This window comes from Lingula anatina, chromosome 3 (assembly GCF_051362555.1).
Source record: "Lingula anatina isolate TDL-2025a chromosome 3, LinAna3.0, whole genome shotgun sequence".
NCBI classification, from domain to species: domain Eukaryota; kingdom Metazoa; phylum Brachiopoda; class Lingulata; order Lingulida; family Lingulidae; genus Lingula; species Lingula anatina.
The window spans coordinates 30084902-30099525 of NC_141769.1; the positions used below are offsets into that span (position 1 = coordinate 30084902).

The 14624-nt window shown below is 36.6% G+C and overlaps 1 protein-coding gene across 1 annotated transcript in view; it reads left to right on the plus strand.

Annotated features, from left to right (window-relative positions):
- Window positions 1–14624, plus strand: part of LOC106175255 (uncharacterized) — a 34664-nt gene that overhangs the window by 18016 nt on the left and 2024 nt on the right. The window contains exons 34-59 of the mRNA XM_087008235.1: window positions 274–364; window positions 686–763; window positions 1191–1316; window positions 1825–2000; window positions 2572–2628; window positions 2952–3077; window positions 3387–4115; window positions 4485–4605; window positions 4862–5213; window positions 5522–5693; window positions 5930–6166; window positions 6670–6776; window positions 7092–7176; window positions 7737–7883; window positions 8262–8525; window positions 8738–8832; window positions 9174–9321; window positions 9834–9951; window positions 10195–10287; window positions 10512–10614; window positions 10935–11163; window positions 11880–12152; window positions 12392–12574; window positions 13002–13178; window positions 13337–13463; window positions 13665–13831. Coding sequence (XP_086864361.1) covers window positions 274–364; window positions 686–763; window positions 1191–1316; window positions 1825–2000; window positions 2572–2628; window positions 2952–3077; window positions 3387–4115; window positions 4485–4605; window positions 4862–5213; window positions 5522–5693; window positions 5930–6166; window positions 6670–6776; window positions 7092–7176; window positions 7737–7883; window positions 8262–8525; window positions 8738–8832; window positions 9174–9321; window positions 9834–9951; window positions 10195–10287; window positions 10512–10614; window positions 10935–11163; window positions 11880–12152; window positions 12392–12574; window positions 13002–13178; window positions 13337–13463; window positions 13665–13831 — 4581 coding nt within the window. The remainder of the gene's footprint in view (window positions 1–273; window positions 365–685; window positions 764–1190; window positions 1317–1824; window positions 2001–2571; window positions 2629–2951; window positions 3078–3386; window positions 4116–4484; window positions 4606–4861; window positions 5214–5521; window positions 5694–5929; window positions 6167–6669; window positions 6777–7091; window positions 7177–7736; window positions 7884–8261; window positions 8526–8737; window positions 8833–9173; window positions 9322–9833; window positions 9952–10194; window positions 10288–10511; window positions 10615–10934; window positions 11164–11879; window positions 12153–12391; window positions 12575–13001; window positions 13179–13336; window positions 13464–13664; window positions 13832–14624) is intronic.

A 14624-nucleotide genomic window follows, 5' to 3' on the forward strand; every position in this document is an offset into this window, starting at 1 on the left:
GAAGGTCTAAACTTGTATTTTGCACCTATAGTTTATATGTTGTTTATTGTTTATCCCCAGACAAGAACAAAGGTAAAGGTCATGCATGCAGAAATGGTTCAACTCTGGTTACCTGTATTAAAGGACTGCAAATACAAAAAAAAAAAAAAAATGTCTCCATGGTCCCAGGAGACATGCCAGTCGACTGAAACCCAGTACTGCTGTTGTATCTGCACCACTGTGATCCCATCAATATTTAAAGGAAAAAAACTTTTTTTTTTTGTATATTTGTAGACTCAGCGCACCAACATGAAGCCTTACTACTCATCAAAAACAGACGGCCGCCTTGAGAAATGGTGTAGAAACTTCCTTCAGGGAACTGCAAGTAAGTGATAAGAACTGCAGCTTTTAAGGATTTTTGGTTTTACCTGCAACCCACTGATGTAAAAGTTTATGGACGAAAATTTGCCAGTCACCAACTAATAATTTGATTTCTTATTTGATATTAATGTAACTATTGGACAAGACTGCTAAAATTGTGCGTATTTCCATATTGTATGGGGTTTTGCTTCAGGTAATTCTGTTTTGAGTAGTAGTAGTTTTAAGTGTACAATATTTATAGTCAGATTTATTCTTTGAACAATGTTGTTGACAGTATTCTTTGGGTAAAGTTATAATATATACCTTGGGATATTTTTATTTCCAGAAACTGCTTGTACTGTGGCCCAGAACCTTCCCCTGGTTGAGGAAAAGATTTTTGCAGAGAGTGATTTTAACTACTCTGGTTAGTTTCTTTTTCACTTTTTAATCCCTAATAAGTTTGAATTAAGCACATAGTAGTCTTTCTTTTTAATTAAAATTTTTAATTGATACAATATGGTTAATATTATATATTTGGATGACTATATAGTTCTATATAGTTGTGCATATATATCCATATTCTTGTGCATATATATCCATAGCAGCACAATGCATTTGATTGAGGGCATGCCTTCAGCTTGAACATACTCAATTTATTATAGAAAGGTTCCCTGTTAGAATTATTTTATATGACAAATCTAATTAATAAAAAATAATAGATCAACCTCATTTTGACTCAAAAATTCTCGCTTTAGCAATACAGATAATACACTATGCAAACGTGCACTATGCATACATTTAATAAATGTTATATGATAGTCTAAGTTATAACAATGATGGATTATTTACAGGTGTAGTTGGGGTAATAATCCCTAATCTGGTCAACCAGCACCTTGTTAAGATGTTACCCCATGTACGACAAGAAGCTTTGACCAAGGGAACAGAGAGAAAATTACACCAGTTGTGCTATTCTAGAGGTATGTAAAACAACTAAGACATTTCTGGCACAAATTAGACTTTCTCATTGATTGTCAAGCAGTTGTTTTGATTTAGGTTGAGAACAAGGCTTTCTCCAGAGGGCCATCCAGCCATTATTTGGACAACCAGTAGCCTATATTTTCAAACACAGCTGGATGGCTGACATGTACCAACTTTTTGAGTTGGTTGGTTGGACTTAGGGTGCATTCCCAGAGATTTAGATGGATCCAGAGATTAAGATTTAGATCGACCTAACTCCCTGGGGGCTTACGCTAAATTGCAGTCAGCCGAGCGTGCACCATAGTTAATTACCCCCTTTCAGAATGGAATCAATCAACATATGTTTAAACAGACACACTTTTTCTTTTACACAAAAGTCTTCTAAATCTAAACTCTTTTCTTGGCAGTTTCCTGACTTAAGTTGCTCAAAGATCCCTTGTCATAAGGCCATCTAGCCATTTCTTCCAACTTTTTTCTTAAATTCCAAAAAAAAAATGTCTTTTCTAGGAGATGCTGGTGAGATGTTGAAGGTGCGAGCAGACTACAAACTGCCTAAAGAGGAGGATGGGAAGTACTGGCAGCTCCATCTGGTGGACAGTCCAGGAATTGAAGTACCGGAAGACAACTTACAGGGAATGTTGGCAGTTTTAATTGCCTGTCATGCTATCATGGGATCACAGAAGGTGTGTAACATTATGACAGCCTAATTTGTTATATGCAATCAGTTGTTTTGGTGTTATCAGAATTCAAGGTGTTTGTACAGTGTCAGGGGCAGATTGAGGCAGTCTTCTGGATCTTCTGGAAGACGGTCAGATTTTAAAGTTTACATCGATGGGTATCTATTTTTTCTGTTGGAAGACCATCAAAAATGGAGGATGGATCAGCAAAGATTTGTAATACTGTCAGAAAATATTTCTGGATCTGTTCCTGTAATGGAGTCTTGTAGGATTCCTATACAGTCCTATATGACATCCTGTAAGAATTTTTGTAAGGGAGGTGGATGCTCTCAACAGAATCCCAAAGAGAAATTTAAGTGAAAAGGGAATTTACAGTTTCAGTATCTTATTAGAGAAATCAGGATCATGGACCATTGCTATATACAGGGAATTCTCAGAAGTTAAAAAGTTCCAGGCCAGCCTAAGTCAGTTAGTTTTCATTTACCCTGACTGTCATATTGATATCAATGTTGTGATTTTTATCTACTTAACGCATTTTTTTCCTGCTTTTATGTAAGATACCATTTGTCCCTTACAGGTGGAGCTGCCATCTCACAAGAAACTCCTGCCTGATTTAGACATTACTGAAGATGAGGTAGGTCAAGCCTTCACTTCTTGGCGAATTATTGTTTTTAACTAATTTATTTGTAAGAATTGACAGTGACAAATGTAGAAACTCAAGGATTTTATTCCCCAGATATTCATATGTGTGTATATATAAGAGGGCATTCCATCTGAATGACCAAGACTTTTATTATAATGGGGAGAAAGACAAAAATCAAGTTTCTCTAAGCACCTCAATATCTAGTGCAATCTTAGGTGGTCTTGAGCTTAAATGGTCTCTAATGATGATGCTATTCAAGGTTATGACACATATTCCATAAATTATGTAAATATTTTTGTTTCCACTTTGGTCAGGCTGAGGAGTTAATCCAGACAGTGATCCACTTGTGCACCCAGTCCTTGATGATGACGATGTTGTACCATGAAGTCAATGGATTTGGACAATATGTGTTGGCCAAGCTTCTGCCAGACCATGCATATGTAAGGAATACTGTTATACATTTCCACTTCATTGTTAACCAGTCTAAGACAATATGATTCCTGTTAATAGTTTTTATTTTTAGAATGCATGTGTTTTGAATTTTTAAGTTTGAAAATGAGAACGAATTAATATTTTTGATAAAAAGGCTAATATGAAAATTGCAACTCCACTTAAATTTGCAAGACGTGACAGTCTACAGGTCCGTGTGCATGTACTAAATACAAGTATTGAAGTGCTGCATCTGTCTATACACTGTACAGTTTTAGAATTAAGCAAAGTAAATTGATCATTTCTAACTTGAATTTTAGATATTCAAAGATGAAATCACTACATTGAATGAAGGCGGCATTCTTCACGAGCATGAAACAATGACTGGAGACACCCATCTTCTTTGCAAAGCGCATCTTAATTGTTACCTGCTTGAAGCTGGACTGACAGAATTTCCCATGGAAAAGTTTCAAATAGATGGCACCTCCTACACAAGACTGATCCGCTCCCTACGCATCCCCCAGAATGATATCAAGGCACTGCCGGAAGATTTCTTTCCATCTTTTCCATCTCTGGTGGAGTTTGATGTTAGCCACAACAAGCTTTCAATACTACCAAAAGGGATTGGGAAGTGCAAAAAACTATGTGGAATTAACGTTAAGAAAAACAATCTTCAGAATCTGCCAGAGGAATTACTGGAGCTCAAAGACCAACCTCTTCGATTAGAAATCTCTGAGAATCCAATCCATTCACTTCCAGAAGTCATTTGCCACCTTGAAAACCTGCAGCGTCTACTTGCCAATAACCTACTTTTAACAAGCCTGCCTGAAAACTTTGGCAACTTGAAAAACCTGAATTATCTCACCTTGAAGCACAATTGCTTGCAGGTCCTGCCTTCGAGCTTCAAAAACCTCAAGAAACTCAAGTCTCTCAGTTTAGAGGGATTTCCATGGTTCAAACACAAACCAAATGGGTTTCTGTCACAGGAAGACTTTGGGGAATTCTTGAAAGGAACCTATGCCGACAAGTGGCTGGAGATGCATAAGGAGGTATGTCCCAGTTCTTGTGTATTATATATTACATTTTATGGAATGAACTACCCTCAAACATTCGGACTATAAATAGTGTTGAGGTTTTTTTAAAAAAGACTTAAAAACATTCTTATTTGCACAGTACTTCAATTAATTTTGATACTTGAAATTACATATTTTCACACAATAATAATAATTGTAATGACTTTTTCCTAAACTCTAAAAACCATCATGTCATTAGACTTTACATACTAATTTAGTATTTCACAATATTCAGTAATAATAAAGTAAAATTAAAAGTCTTAATTGCAGTGTATGTAGTACCAGTTAAGGAATATATAGCTGCCATTTTCTCAGTTATGAGTACCTACATCTCTTCTTCTCCAGGACAAGGCCTCGTTATACGAATTCTTTGATGAAGACTCCAATGGCCTGTTGGATGAAAAAGAGATTGCCAAGCTAAATGCATGTTTGTTCCACATATTTCCAAGGTTTAGAGGAACTGAAGGTATGTTTTTTCCTCTTATGAAAAGGGAAGCCACATAAAATGCTATTATATGTGTAGAAGGAGATTTTCATGCAAGAATTCTCTCAAAATTTGTTGAACAAAAATTTTTGATCAATACATTAAGTGCTTAAGCTGTAGAGTTTTTCAAAATGAGCAAAGAAATTCAAATCATTGCACAAATTTCAAGATGTAAATTTAAGTTGACTGTGATTATTCAAAGACTACAATTGTGTTACTGTGTAATTTACATTTTTAGAGGAGAGTGGTATCCCAGCAGAAATCCTGGAGCTAGAAAACCTAGAATATCTTGACCTGCAGTTCCAAGGTATAACCCACATCCCCGATGCAATCAGCAAACTCCACAAACTTCAGGAACTGGTAGTCTCCTTCAATCCGTGTCTAGAGACCATCTCCCCTCTTGCCGGGAGGCTACCTCTTAAACGATTAGTTCTGGACGAGTGTCCCTCTATTCGTACTCCACCCAAGGAGATCATCTCCAAGGGGTTCCAGACCATTTATGCCTATCTGCGCCGACTGATTTCTGGGTCTGTGGAGTGCAAGAGGACGAAACTGATGCTTGTAGGATTGGGAGGGGTCGGGAAAACAAGGTGAGAGGGAAAAATTAGATTAAAATGTTTGATCATTTTCATCATAGCCAGTGTAACCTAGATTTGATGAGATGTTACATATGATGCTGATTATCTCCAAATTAAGGAAGGCCAAGTCTTAAGCAAAATTTCCCATTTATTCTTTGTGTGTGTGTGTGTGTGTGGGGGGGGGGGGGGGGGGGAGCATCCATCATGAAGTTCTGAAACTTTTAACCTATAGAATTTAAAACCTTCATAATCTGAGAATTGAGTAATAGATTAATAAAAATTTAATTTATCTATTTTTTTGTTTATTTTTGTCTTCATAGTCTGGTGAAAGCCATTATGAGTGGCGGTGGTGTTGGGGAGACACAAGAGGCGATACCCCAGGTGACTGATGGGATAGATATCTGTACTTGGACTGTAACACGAGAAAAAGAAACTGTCAGCTATTCTGTGTGGGATTTCGCTGGGCAAACTGTCTACTACAATACACATCAGGTGGGTGCAAAGATTGTGAATTTGGAAAAATAAGATTAAATATATGATTTTATGAAAAGAAATAATAAACCAGCAAAAAGTACAATTTTAAATTTAAAAAAATTATAATGTTGCCTCACCTCAGTATATCAGTTTTCCTCCAAATGAGTTTTTTTATTATCTTTTTTTCATATTTGTTTTTTTTTTTTTTAATGATTTATCTATTTATTATATTAATATTATTCCCTCTCTTTCAGTTCTTTCTCTCAGACAGAGCAGTCTATCTCCTCCTGTGGAACATCCGCCAAGGTCACGAGCACGCTGGGCTGGACTTCTGGCTGAACTCCATAGCCGTCCATGCTCCCAAGGCCCCCATACTGGTGGTGGGCACTCACCTGGACCAGGTGTCCAAAGTGGAGATTCCTGTTGAAGAAATGCAGCAGAAATACAGCCAGATTAAAGGATTCCATTTTGTCAGCTCTCACAGTGGACAGGTGGGTACTGGATTGTGGTAGGTGAGACAGTGTGAGTTTTAATACATTGTGTTGGGTGAGACACATTGTGTTGGGTGAGACACATTGTGTTGGGTGAGACACATTGGACTGTATTTTGTAAGCTATATCATACAAGGCACAGCAATGTGTAAGGTGAGGGTATACAGCAAAGTACATCCAAATAAAAAGAGTTTAGTCTATCTGTCTCTGTGGACAGGTGGTTAGAATAGCATGTTAGGTGAAACAGCACTAATAAAGCACTGAAACAGATACATTGCGTTAGTTGAGATCCAGGATATTGTGCAAGATCATTGTTTTGGGTAATATTGTTATGGAAATTCAACCTGTTGGAGAGGTAGCTAAATTGGCTAGGAAGGTAATGTATTAGGTAACCTTATTTATTTATTTTGTTCATTATTTACATAATATTTCTCTATGTTTGTTCGTTTTCTAAACTTTTTAAAAAATTTTTTAACTTTAATTTTTATATAATTATATTGCAGGGCATAAAGGACCTTCAGGAAATGTTGCTTGATGTGACTTTAGAGCAGCCCTACATTGGAGAACAGATCCCTCAAGTATGGCTCAACCTGGAGAAGGAGATTATCAAGTGAGTACAATTTTTATGTCATGTAATGTGTTGTGGTGTGTATGAATATGTTTTGATGTCATTTTACAAGAATTTTGCTTTTAACTTTCAGTTGACAATGAAAAGTTGTGCACTGTCAATGTATTATCTCAATAAAGCAAAAAATATATACATACTTGTATATACATATCCCATGACATATTTAATGGATATTTCATTGAGGTGTTAGGTTACAGTATCTGTCCTTATATTCATAAAAATGTATAGTGCATAACTAGATTAATTCTATGTGACTTATTACACTGTTTACCCTTCCTGTTAACTTGTTATTTTTAGGTTGAGAACTACAGAAAGTGTAGTCTCCTATGTTTCCCTAGAAGATTTAGCATTGACCAAATCAGGAATATATGATAAATCTGAGGTAAAAATCATGATATCATACAAAGTACACTTTAAGACCCCATTTCCAGAGATTAGATCGATCTACTTTAGATCGACCTAACTCCCTGGGGGTTCATGCTAAATAGCTGTCAGCCGAGCGGACACGAAAGTTAATTATCCCCTTACAGCTTGTAGTAGGCGGGACGGACATTTAAGCCGGATTATCTGACAGTAATCTAGTGAGACTCCCCGGGGGGATAGATCGATCTAAAAGCTCTGGGAATACAGCCTAAGAGGCTGAAAATTACAATACCCTGGCTATTATATATTATCACGCCCCCTGGTGTTGAGTAGAATACAGAGAAGCTGGTGATTAGATGAATACGTTGGAAAAAAGAGGGGGCATGTGATTCTGTTAATCTGATTGCATTCAGCAAGAGTTCCTGTGGAGTTGGATCGATTTATGTAGAACAAATTTCATTGGGAATGGGACCTTATGTGTAAGTATACCATTTGATGTGGGAATGTCCAAACTGTTCCTGTTCACTTTTCTTTCACTTTCACTTTCATTTTCCTTTCACTTTCACTTTCACTTTCCAGGTCTCTCAAGCTGTGCAGTTCCTGCATGAGTTAGGAAGCCTGCAGCATTTTGACAACAATTTCCTCAAGTCACATGTGGTCATCAACCCCCAATGGATTGTGGACGTGATGTCCTGTGTGGTGTCTGTCAATGACTCGCACATTAAGGTGGGTAAAATGGAACTGTTTTCATGCACTATAACATACTGGTATTGTGACAGGGAATTTTTCTGACCAGCCTAAAACGGTGTGTGCCAGAAACTTTTTAGTGTACTGGCCCACTAGAACCTTAGATAAGACAAGACTTTGAGTGGGGTTTTATGTTTAAAACTTGAAAAAAAATCAACAGTTCATAGATTTGAAATGTTACCATTAATTTGAAAACTTGTGAAGAAAATGTAAATAATGTCATACTATATTTTGTGCATAATGTGTCCTTTTGTTTACATATGGATTGCATGGCTCAGTGGCACATGCATGGAAAAATTGCCTCATTATTTTACCGTCAAAATTTTTATCCCTGAAACATTGATTTTTCTATATTAGGATGGCTACTTCAACCACACAGACATTCCCAAAGTTTGGGAGGATTATCCCGCAGATCTCCACTGGTGGCTTCTTCGTCTCACAGAGGAGTATGATCTGACTTTCCAACTCCCAGACAAACCAGTCAACCTGGTGCCATGCCTTCTCCCCGAGAAACAGCCTCACTTTGATTGGCCAGAACTTGACAGAGAAAATGGAGAAAGAGAGGCAAAGATGATTTACAAGTTTGATTACTTGCCTGCTGGGTTGTTTAACCGAGCACAGGTGAGAGAGACAGATGTTGAGATTTTTTTACCTGCCATTGGATGTTTTTGGACCCAAGCTAGAATACACTAGTTTTCAAATTGATTAGTTATTTATAATTAAATGTGTTATGTGAACAAAAATATTTGGCAACATGACTTTGTAAAATTTGGTTTAATTTCGGCATGGGTCCACTGTAACTTTATTCAACTACATTTCTGATGTTCTTGTAGGTACGACTGTATGAGTTCTCTGATAGCTCTGTGATCTGGAAGAGGGGCTCTAGGCTGAAAAAGAATGACCACATTGCTCTCCTCACTCAGTTTAGGTAAATACCAGATATTGGACAATACCATTACTTCAAAAAGGCATTACTATATTGTGGTTAAACAGAAAATATTTCAATGGTTTAGACGTGATGGTTTATAAGATACTTTAGTTCGTATGTTAATGTGGCAATGTTGCAAAATTTTTTGAGTGAATTAAGCTGTACATGCATGAAGGGAAAAATCGCCATAAATTTTCAAAGATAGTTCGTAGTTCTTAATTTGCATACAGTGTTATAATAGATTCATGGCTGTTTCTCAAATTATTTTTCACATTTCATTTCTTGTCTAGGTCTTTTAACTTAACTAATTAATTAATTAATTAATTAATTTATGTTTTCAGAGACTCTGAGCTGCATGTGAAAGTCCAGGGGACCACTCCAGAAAATGTCCTCTTCCTGGTCCATGAGGTGTTTGAGGGGTTGATCACAGAGTCTTTCCAGGGGGTGGTGTACGACTACCTCATGCCCTGTCCAGACTGTTCCAAGGCTGTAAGTATATAAACTTGGTCTGAGGGGTCATCCATTTTCAGGGGCGGATCCAGAGCTTTTTCTGACAGTCTTCCAAATTATCTTTGTTGGTCCATCCTCCATTTTTCACCATCTTCTGACAGAAAAAAATTGAAACCCATCAATGTTAACTTAAAAATCTGACCGTCTTCCGGAAGACTCAGAAGACGGCCTAAATCCACCCGATTTTTATCAGGTAAGTTTTTCACAAATTGGACAAACCTACTAATAGTATGCTGGGGTAGCGGGTTCATGTTCTCTGTGTGCTTTTGGAAAAAAGATGGGGAAAGTGCCTAGTTTGGACAAATATAACTGAATCTTTTGGCTTGAATTACATGTACGCAAAAAATTCTGGCTGGCTCTTTATCCCAAGGAGTAAACTTTTTCCAGACCCTCCCCCCCAACCCCCTGTTCAGAAAAATAGTGTATGATGATAATATTTCAGTTAAATTAATTATTATAAAAGAATTAATGATCTATTTTCAATCTTCCAGCATGCCCGTGACCCTCACATGTTTTCAGCCTCCTCCATCAGAAGAGCTACACAACTTAAGGCACCTTTCCTGCAGTGTACCAAGTATTTCCATGTCATACCTCTGACAGATCTACATAGTAAGTTTTATTTTGCAGTTAAGATATAGCCATGTTTTTATTATAAATAATAATAATAATAATAATAATAATAATAATAATAATGTGTCTTTACATGAACGCGTAGATAAAAAGATCTACAGTTGATTGAGTATTTGAATGATTAATTGTTTTAAATAATTCATCATTCCTTAATTTGTTTATTCACTTAGATCTATTCTTTTATTTGCAAGTTGCTATGAAAATATTATCAATTTATTACAGGTATGATGCCCCCAGAGAGCAGCACAGACTATGACCTGCAGCTTGTGCAGACTGTGAGAGGATTGACTGACCTGAGGAAAGACATGTCAGCAGGTAAAAATGTGCTGTTGTCTCAACCAGCTTGGCACAACTAACACATTCACATCCTTGTACAACAATTTCAACAGTTTTAATTAGTGTTTGCCCTAATAAGTAAGGGCATGGTAAAAGCATTATTATTTTCTCAGCAGGTGTGTTATTCAAATAGAACACCCATAACTATGCAATGACATGTATTTTTGGCAATTGGAATGTTAATATGTTGAGTTTGTTTTCAGATATCTTTATCTCATATTGTGCGAAAGATGTTCCAAAGAAAAGCGAGAAACGTGTGGCCCCAGTGGATGTCTGCAGAGACTTGGAAGAGGCAGGATATAGATGGTGGGTTAAGATAATTCGTTTTTCCTTTTAAATTTCATGATCATTTTGATTTTAAGATTATTATTGAAATTCTGTTTCATGTTTTGGTATTAAGATCATTAAAAATTCCACTAGGTATTAAAAACTTATAGTCACATGGTTTGCTAACTCTGTTAACCAATCCATTTGTTCCACAAATAGTGTTTTTTTTTCAATCACCAAAATAACAGTCATTGTGCAATGGCCATTTGCATGGTTTCCAGTTGGATGGCACAGTGATTGGTACCTATATAGACCAGTTGAGAGCTAACCACTTTATTTTTTCTCTTTTTTTTCTTTAGCTGGTTCCAGGAGGACCCCAGTTCCCAGAGCCTCGAGGTTACGGCCATTGCTCTACGAGATGCCCGGGTGTTCCTGGCCTGTATATCTGACAACTATATTGAAGACCAAGACTGCTGTGCAATGTTCAAGTATGCCTGCACCACACTCAGGAAGAGCATTGTGCTGGTTGTGCTAGGGGATAGCATGAACTGGCAGACCAGTCAGATTGGATTATTGGTTGCAGGAGAGGTAGGTTATGGAAGTGTGTTAGGTGTGACCGTTGAAATGTGTGAGGTGTGACAGTGCAAATTGTGTCAGAATGTTAAAGGGATAATAACTCTTCGTTTCGGCCAAAAAAAAATTATTTTCCTGGAGTAAACAACAATTTTCCCATACTTACCAATGGTTAATGAAGCCATATTTACATTCAAAGTAAGTCCCTGTTTTTTTCTCAAAAGTTTTTTTTTTTTTTTTTGTTAAAATCTCTTAAGAGATTTTAACAGAGTATAGACATCAATGGAGGTCACGTGGTCTAAAGACAAGCTCAGATATCAGAATAATAGCTATAACTGCCGTTTTTGTGGTAAAACAGAATATATTATATTTCTATGAGTTATTCACAATGTTTTTATTGTGAAATATAGACCTCATACGAAGAGTTATTATCCCTTTAAGTGTGACATTGAAAAAAATATCAGCTGTCTGTTTATTAGTGTTAAATAAGTATACATGTAAAATTTATGCAGTGCACAACACATTACTGGCAGTACGAAGCAGTATTAGACTATGTATTATTTTTCAATAACTTGATGCAGAAAACCATTAGTGTTTTTTACACTGTCAGAATGACAAATTTTACAAATTTTAGTATTTTGTACTTTGATAACTTTTTTGTCCCTTTTACTATATTTTGACTCTGTATCCCAAATGCATTTAAATGAACTCTCAATCTTTTGTTGTTCTAGGTTTATGTGAATATGCAGCAGAAGGACAAGTACACATCCAAGCTGGAAGAACTGGCAAAGAAACTGGATATGAACACACTTTTAAAGAAAGACGAAGCCATTGATTACCCACCAGTGTTCATCAGCTATGCTTGGGCCAACTCTGCTCGTGCTGTTGAGTTAGGGACCCCAGAGAAAGAGGGTGCTGCAGGCTTTGGTGATCCAAGAGACTACAAAGACTTCCTGGAGAAGAATGGGATCAAGTGCTGGCTTGATGTTGAACAAGTTGGAGCTGTAAGTGTTATTGCAGTTATTCAGCTTACAAACTGTCGCAAATTGCTCTGTCACACCTAACACACTGGAACATTCTGTACTGTCACATCTAACACACTGACTTTCTGAACTATTTGTCATTCTTTTATTAAGCTAATCATTTAATTTATCCATTCATATTATTAGGTAAGATGATGAATCACACATTTATAACATATATATAAGTTATAACTCAAAGAACACTCATTTTTCACCTTCAGAATGGTCTGTTTGAAGACATAGCAGTGGGTCTCCAGAATGCCAAACTGGTGGTGGCCTGTATATCTGATCAGTATGCTGAGTCCACCAACTGTAATATGGAGTTCCGCTTTGCCAAGACTGCCCTGAACCTGCCCATTATTGTGGTGACGGTGGGCAGGGGACAGATGTGGAGGAAGTCTGAGGTGAGTGTTGTCCTGCTTGTGTTCTCATATCTGATAGGTTTCTGTATGACATCCATTGGTTGAAGTTTTCAGGATTGTGTCTGATTTCAGGATTTTTAGTCTTCATTTTGATCTTTTTTTTTTTCATTTAGTCTAAGTACAATAAGAAATTGCAAGGTATGTTTTGGGGATTTTCAGTTTTAATACCTTTCACCTGTGATTATTTATGACACCATATCCACCATATAACAATGATCATCATAATGTATTGTTACAATTATTATCCTCCTTTTTATCCTTTTTAAACACACTGTTGCTCTGAACATCACACATGGTTATTTTTTTAATATAAGGTTGGAATACCAGTGACATCATTTCTTCCTATTTTCTTACAACTGAAAACAATGTCATACTTTATAACATAATGTTTACATGTACCTAATTACAGGTGGGCATGTTGTCCATTAACTACCCAGTGGTCAGCCATGATGATACTGACCAGCTGCTGAAGCTTGTCAAGGAAAATTTACCAAGTGAGGTACAGCAACCAGTCTCCAATGAGACCAAGGAGAAGAAGAAGGAGAAGGAACAGGCCAACCAACAACAGAAGAATACATCTTTCCAGGTAGAAAAGACGCACTTTGCCTGTGTTTTTTAGCCAAATGTCTGCAGTTTTGCAGAGAAAACCACAATATGTCACAAATTAATGCTGAAAATACCAATTTAAGCTGCTATTTACTACATTTCTGAATCATTTCTGATGTACTTCTTTTCCTTTCATAGGAACTGTATGAACTTGCCCAGAGAAAGTTCTTACGTCAGGTTGCCAAACTTGCTGACTCATTCAACATGGAGGCATACCCACGGCTAGTGGTCATAGATCATATGGACACAGAGGAAACAGAAGAGGGTAAAATAGTTGAACAAGAATAGGAGCATTGTCTTTACACAAAGATTTTAAGATTATTACAGTTCAATGACTTGTCTGGCAATCTTTAGCTGGTGCTGCTAAAAAAATTATGTGAATACGAGTGCCAAATGTTATTCAATTTAACCAAAAATATCTAAGTTTTCTTTCCCTTTTGAATTTTGATTCTGTGTTTTTGAACAGGAGAAAAAGAATCTGAGAAAGAAAACAGCAAAGATGCAGAGAAAGATGAGGAGAAAGAAAAAGATGAAGAAAGGAAACTTTCCACACCTCACGCCTTCAGTAAAATAAAGAAAGATCACCCACATGGACAGAAGCATTGTTATCGGGTGCTGTGTGAACATGAACAGGTATGTTGGTTAATACAGGTGCTATAATGTTACTGTGTTGGTTCTGAAACATCTCACTAGAAGAGATTTAGTTGATTCAATGACGAAATTATGGAATTTTAGTCTTTTTTATACATCACCCCCTTTGCTTGTATCTTTTTGTAATAAAAGAAAGTTTTGGTAGGCTGTTTTTTAACCCCAGCATAATAGAAACTTTGCTTTATGTTGAAACATTTTGAAATTAAAGCAAATTCAAAGAATTGAGTTTCCAAGAAATTGCAAAATGTCTTCAATATTTAAAATACATTGGGCAGTCCAAATATTAAGTGTTTTACTACTTTATTTGAAAAATTTGTGAAACTGAAACAATTGAGTACACATTGCATGCAAGGAATTGGCTTTTGAGAGATTAGTGAAAACCAGCATGTACTCCATGAATTTGATTTTTTTTCTATGAAGGCCTGGCATACTACTGGAGACAGCTTATATACCCTAATATGATTGATACCTTAATTTACCTGAATGTACAAAGTGGAGGATTTGTCATCATAAATAATTAGTTCAGTTGAGATGCTGGCATATTGTATTGTTGGTGATTTGGTAGATGCTCTGTATGCTACCCTTTTGCACATATTGATTATTTATATCCCCACTTAGTTTAATGACAGGCTATAGTCCATGAGCCAAATTGAAAAGAGCTTTATTTAAGGATTTGGCTGCACCCCCCCCCCCCCCCCCCCCCCCCTTAAGGCAAAGGTTTTATGATTGATTCATGTAGTTTAGAACCTGAATTTTTTTTATATTTCTGCTTGTT